Here is a 7,067-nt window from a genome sequence, read left to right as displayed (position 1 = left end):
CACCACCCCTCAGGCACTATTTAACCAAGAACTGCCTTTCTTCTTTTCTTCAAGAAGCACCATCTACATCATACAATTTGGAAAAAGCTGAACTGAGAGAAGAGTACGTAAAACTCATTTTCCTCCCGTAGGAAATTTATTTATAATTTTTTTTTCCTCTTTGGCCACATTTTTCCCATTCCCTATGAAATTGAGGCCCAATGCGACCATGTTTTATGATCTGTATCTATTCCACCCTACCCAGGGAACAATTTAAGCTTATTTTGCCATTGATTTCTTTATTCATATTTTACAATTACTAAGAGTCAAGGCCACCCTTTAGTGGATCATAATCATTACTGTTGAAAAAAAGAAACTAATGCATTTAGTGAACTTTCATCCTTGATTATCATGGGCTGAATCGCTATGGTTATTTCTCTACTAGGATTTTATTCACAAACCAAGTTAAACATAGGATGTTCCCCTTCTAACTTGCATATAGAAACGGGGTATAAGAAGTAAATGAAAGATTTTAGTATCACTTGGACAATTTAGGTCATATTTAAATTAGCCCATATTTTCCACTCTAAGTTCAATAGGATAGCTTCCCAAAGAAAGTTCTGTGTTGCCCTTTGGCAAAATTCTTTCCTCTACTTTATCCTGGGTCTGTTCTCCCAGGTTTAGTGCTAAACCCAAGCTGGGTCAGCCCAACTGCCAGTTAGGACTTGGGCAGCTCTCCAGAGGAACCACCATGCAGAAGATAAACCACGCTTCTGCCTCCTGTAAGCTCTGTGTTACATTCCGAAGAGACTGAGCAACACAACAATGTCTCTGGTTGCATTTTTGAGGAAGAGACAGAAGCTATCTTTCAAGGAAAAACTTACTGGCCAGTACTGCTGGGCATCTGAACGACAACCGTAGGGGTGGAAGGAATGGTTCTGGAAGAGTCTGGCTGATGAATGGTTAAGTGAGAGATGTTTCAGTGGGAAATGTACAAAACTTAGCACAGCCATGAAAGTATGCTCATTTTTAGACACGTTTTTCAAGAATGAACGTACCTGCAGTACACACACAGGTGCTTATAACAGTGCATTGTTAAAGATGAGGGAGATAGAAATTGATCCAGAATGGGAATTATTTGGCCAAAAGGAAATATCTTGAACGCATGGGTGCTGTAATCGTATAAAGCTAACATTCCCCTACTCTATTGAAGCTAGGTATCAAGTGACACTTTTAAACTGATGATGAAATAATGGTTGAAGAGGGATTAATACACTTTGAAATTTGAGCATACCAAGCTGAAATCACTAAACTTTCAATTACAGATGCAATCAAGCAGCTAGACCCTGGAGAGGAGAATTACGCAGGAGGACCGTGGATCAGGTGAAAACTATGTCACCGTAAAGCTTTGGGCCAATGGGGCACAATTTCGTAAGCTATAAAATGGGTTAAGAATATCTACCCTGCCTTCTTTTTTTTTTTTTTGTATTATATAGTTATGTAACAAAACATTTGCCATTTCAACATTCTTTACATGTACAATTTGTGACATTAATTATGTTCGTTACATTGTGCAAGCATCACCATTTTCCATTTCCAAACTTTTCCTTCACCTTTAACAGAAGCTCAGTGTCCTTTAAGCAGTGGGTCCCCCATTCCCCTTCCCTCCCACCCATGCCTGGTACCCATTAATAAACTACGGTCTGTATACACTTGCCTATTTAAGATATTTCCTAGGAGTAGGATCATATGATATCTGTCCATTTGTGACTGACTTATTTCACTCAGCATGATGTTTTCAAGGTTTATCCATGTTGCTGCGTGTATTAGGATCCTGCCTTCTTTACTGAACTTCTGGGGGAATCAAACACCGTTAAAATTTAAACGTCTTCATCTTTAGCAATCTATGACAAGCAAAATGTGCTTATTACAATCAGCTTTGAAAACACAATGTCACTGTGGCAAGCGTGGAGGTGGGCTGCTTGGTCTCCCTTCAATGAAGAATTTGATGATCAGCAAATGGGCTGACAGCCTCCAGCTTTGGGGCCCTCTGGATCCCCCAAAGCATTTGAAGATCCTGCTTTTCCTGGGCAGCCCAGCAGTGACTGGGCATGCTGGGATACCAGGGCCTGGCCATTTCTGCCCAATGTGAGTCTCTCTCCTTTATGAGCAGTCTTTGCTCTGGAGCTCCCCATTTCCAGTTGCTGTCAAGTCGATTCCAACTTGGGGTGATTCCATGTGTGTCAGAGTAGAACTGTGTTCCATAGGGTTTTCATGACTGATTTTTCAGAAGTAGATTGCCAGGCCTTTCTTCCAAGAGGCCTCTGGTTGGACTTGAACCTCCAACCTTTCAGTTATTAGCTAAACATGTCAACTGTTTGTACCACCCAGGAATTCCATTGGGTCGGCCAAAACTTTCCCAGAGGTGCATCACAGTCTGAGGCTTTTCCTCTCAAAGGACAAATTGCATTGGGCAAACCTGCTACAAAAGCCCTCTTTAAAGTATTAAAAAGCAAAGATGTCACCTTGAGAACTAAGGTGCGCCTGACCCAAGCCATGGTGTTTTCAACCATCTCATATGCTTGGGAAAGCTGGACAACGAATAAAGAAGACTGAAGAAGAATTGATGCATTTGAATTATGGTGCTGGCAAAGAATATTGAATATACCATGGACTGCCAGAAGAATAAATCAATCTATTCTGGAAGAAGTACAGCCAGAATGCTCCTTAGATGCAAGCATGGTGAGACTTCACTTCCTGTACTTTGGACATGTTATCAGGAGGGATCAGTCCCTGGAGAAGGACATCATGCTGGGTAAAGTAGAGGGTCAGGGAAAAAGGAAGGTTCTCAACGAGATGTATTGACACAGTGGCTGCAACGATGGGCTCAAACATAGCAACGATTGTGGGGATGGTGCAGGACTGGGCAGTGTTTCTTTCTGTAGTACACAGGGCCCCTATGGGTTAGAACTGATTCCATGGTATCTAAAACAACTCCATCTTGACATCTGGCTGCCAGAGGACTCAATTAATACAGTTCCTCAAATCCCAATCATCTGAATCAATCCCTGTCAATATTTTGAATCTTGTATTTCTTTCCAGAGATTTTCATATGTATAAATATTGCGAGAGTTTTAAGATGGCTGATTTTTACTTCTTTTTCCTCTAACATTATGTCATGTATCTCTGAATAAGAGGCGATAACGCCTTTGAAAACAGTCTTCAGAATGTTAACCATTTGATGCTCATCAACCTCACGCATAACATTCTTAAGGAGACCCAGAAATATTTCTTGAGAACAAGCATTGAATGGCACGGCTTCAGTGAATTGGTAAATTGAAGACCTTGGTAAACTCCCAGTAGCTTTTTTTTTTTTCCTTTAAATATTTTATTGTGTTTTTGATGAAAGTTTACACAGTGAAATAGGTTCCCGTTTAACAATTTCTATGCATATTGTTCAGCGATATTGCTTACATTTTCCATACTGCATCAACATTCTAATTATTTCTGTTCTGGTTGTTCTGTTTCTATTGATCTAGTTTTCATGCCCCCCACCCCCCGACTTTCTCATCTTTGCTTTAGGGTAATGTTGACCATTGGTTTCATATCAATGATTTCTTTTTTAAAGAAGCACAGTACTCACGGGTAATATTGTTTATTTTGTGAGTCAGTTTCTTATTTAGCTGAAAGGTGACCTCCAGGAGTGGATTCAGTTCAAAGTTTGAAGGGTATCTCAGGGCTATAGTCTCAGGGATTCCTCTAGTCTCTTATCGGTCCAGTAAATCTGGCCTTTTTTTTTTTTTAATTTGAATTTTGTTCTAGGCTTTTCTCCCATTCTATCTGGAACCATCTATTGTGTCCCTGGTCAGAATAGTTGGTAGTGGTTACCGAGCACCATTTAAGTCCTTCTGGTCTCAGGCTAGATGAGACCGTGGTTTGTGCAGGCCATTAGTCCTGAAGACTAGTTTCTTCTTTGAATCTTTGGTTCACTTCTTTCTCTTTTGCTCCAGATGAGTAGAGACCAGTAGTTGTTCTCCCAATACCTTTTAAGGTGACTGACAGATTCCTTCTGCACATGAGCCTGGAACCTCTCTGTAGAGTCTTTCTTTCCATGCTGGCTGGCTAAAGACCAGCGGAGAGTGACCAATAGTCATACTTCCTTCAGCTCTGATCAAACTGTTCATTAGTAGCCAAGCTCCAATTTAAGTATTCTTGTCTCTTGGACCATAGTTCAGCAAGAGTTCAAACTTTACAAGGAGCTCCTTCAACTGATGGTCCTGATGGAACTTAGGAGGCATTTCTTCATATTTGATTCTGTTTAAAGAGAGTGTCTCTGCCATTGCTTGATGCTTTGGTAGATGCTAAGAGTGTCTCACAAGAGTACTCTTTGCTATTTTAGAGATAATCCTGGGCATTATTTATGTGGTTTTCATTGATTTTTTTTGCTTTTTTTATTTTAGTTTTGTATTAAAGATACAATTGCATACCCCCCCCCTCAAAACAACAACAGCAAAAAATAAAACAAAAACCCAAAACACAATGTTACCATCAGGTCGATTCCTACTCATGGCAACCCCATGTGTGTCAGAGTAGAACTGTGCTCCATAGGGTTTCCAGTGACTGAATTTTTGGAAATAAATCACCAGGTGTTTCTTCTGAGGCACCTCTGGGTGGACTCCAACCTTCACTTTCTGGTTAGCAGTGAGCATGTCAACAATTTGCAATACCCAGAAAAACCAAAAACCAAACCCATTGCCGTTGAGTCTTTTCAGACTCATAACGACCCGATAAGACAGAGTAGAACTGCTCCATAAGGTTTACAGGGAGCAGTTGATAGATTTGAACTGCCAACCTTTTGGTTAGCAGCCGCACCTGGGGGCTCCTACGATTCATAAACACCCATGAATTGCACACCTAGGCTCTGGTAATGTTTGAAATAATTGTGTACCATTAATTTCAACAGTAACCCATTTGTGTTTTAACCTACCACTCTACAAGAGCTCATTAATTCATTTATTTAAAAGTGGGTAAGTTTGTATTTTTAAAACATTTCTCTTTAAATTTAGCTCCTCAATTCCATTGTCAAATGCCACAGGGCAGAGACTGCACCTTGGAACAAGCTGTGGTATAGGGCCAGGCAAAATGGACTAAGATCTGGGATCTCCAGGCACACTGCATAAATAAATAACCTCTTTGAGCCTCAGTTTCCCCATTTGTATTATATAAAACAAGAATGAAATTATGACCCATCCAATGTAACTGCGAAATATTAGCACTAAATTGAGGAGCGCTCTTCTCGACCACTGAATGGCATTCCATAATTGGAATTTTTTGTTTTCACTTTAACTTAGGCTTAAGCCTGACCTAAGACTAGGGCAGGATATCATCTTCTGAGTTCCTTATTATGAATTTGTTAATTCCATTAGAGTAAAACTATTTTAAACAGAGTCCCTGGGTGCTGCAAATAGTTAATGTGCTTGGTTGCTGTTCAAGTCCAGCAGGGGTGCCTAGAAGAAAGGCCTGGAGATCTAATTCTGTAAAATCAGCTATTGCAAACCCTGTGGAGTGCAGTTCTACTCTGATACACACGGGGTGACCATGACTCGGAGCTGACTTGAAGGCAACTGTTTTTTTATGCTGGAGATGGGTCCTGTGATCACTTCACACCAGAGTAAAAGTATTTCTGATTTCTTTCTTTTGGGTGATAGTCACAAATGCTCTTGTTTTCCATACCACATTTCTTCCCTAGAACTGAATTTCCAGGATTACAAATAAAATACAGCTAACGTTCGGCATCTGTAGCACAAGGAATCACCGTAATACCGTAAATGCACAAGCCCAAACAGTTCTGCAATAAAGACAAGCAGTGCACTGTTCTAGAAAGAGCGTGGTCTGGGAGTCTCACATAAACATGTCGTGTGCGAGCTGCAAACATAAGCAATAGCTTCCCGTAGCCTTTGTTGAGCATCTGAGACATGAGCGTAAGGACCACGTTTATAGTTCTTTAGAAGACAGTTTCTCAAAGCTGGTTTTCGGTTTTGCATCTTCTAAGTATTTCTTCTGTAGTTGGAGCTTTCAAAAGCGTGACTGATTTTCCAGTTTCCATTATAGAATGTTTTTCTTTTCTTTGCAGAAAAGGTAATCTCGTGAACACAGAAATAAATGAGAAATCATAGAGGCATTCACTGAGCGGAAGACGGAAGGAAGGCCAGGCTACCTAGGTAAGAAGAACCTGTGGAGGGGGGCAGGCTGAGTCAGGTAGCATTGCCCCCTGTGGGCACCGCTTTTATCCCTCCCGTCAACCAGTGTAATAGGAAAATACTTGTAGTGTTCAATGATGTCTTCCACGGAATCAAACTTCTGAAAGACAGAAAAGGAAGTTAATGCAATTTAAAATAATGTCAGTGACGGTAAGTTAGAGCACACTCTGAAGGGCTTCATTTTACTCAGAGAAGAGGTTAACTCTTTTCAAGAATTGCACATTCTAAAGACACTTGCCAACTAACCGAAAGATTGTCGGCTCAAACCCACCCAGAGACAACTCAGAAGAAAGGCCTGGTGATCTGCTTCTGAAGGGTCACAGGTTTGAAAACCCCGTGGAGCACAGTTCTAGTCTGACATACATGGTGTTGCCATGAGTTGGAATCGACTCAACGGCAATTGGTTTTTTTTTTTTTTTTTTTTGATTGCTGTTTATATTGTAAAGGTGCTTCAGAAAGTGACTTAAAAAAAAAAAAGTGAAGCAAATAAGCTCTTGAAGGATGAGCGATAAGAAGGAGAGGATAAGGAGAGAGCCTAAAAGGGCTTTCCCTGGGAGATCAAGAGTGAACCCCGTGGGCACTCTAATTCTCCATTCACCTGGTGCTCACCAGGGTCAGGTCGCACTGGTCAAGCTCCATGCTACTGTTTCCGCAGCAACATACCCTATTTAGATGGATTCATTACACAGCAACCAGCCACTTGGAAGCTGTGGTGCCTCCCTGACCCCACCCCTCTCCATGTCAAACAAAATGAAGACTATCAAGGCTTGGACTTCACTTAGAAAATCGGTGGGAAAGGCCTGGAGTGGACGTCCCCTCCCGTAAACC

At 41.1% G+C, this 7,067-nt stretch overlaps 1 protein-coding gene across 1 annotated transcript in view; it reads right to left on the bottom strand.

The window, feature by feature from the left end:
* Positions 1-6,192: 6,192 nt before the first annotated feature.
* The window catches only part of CLNK (cytokine dependent hematopoietic cell linker), a 128,580-nt gene continuing 127,705 nt past the window's right edge, over positions 6,193-7,067 (bottom strand). Inside the window, exon 17 of the mRNA XM_049885312.1 lies at positions 6,193-6,339. Coding sequence (XP_049741269.1) covers positions 6,193-6,339 — 147 coding nt within the window. The remainder of the gene's footprint in view (positions 6,340-7,067) is intronic.

Source organism: Elephas maximus, chromosome 5, assembly GCF_024166365.1.
Source record: "Elephas maximus indicus isolate mEleMax1 chromosome 5, mEleMax1 primary haplotype, whole genome shotgun sequence".
Classification (NCBI taxonomy): domain Eukaryota; kingdom Metazoa; phylum Chordata; class Mammalia; order Proboscidea; family Elephantidae; genus Elephas; species Elephas maximus.
Note: the sequence above shows the minus strand (reverse complement) of the source record. Positions and strands in the feature narration are given on the sequence as shown.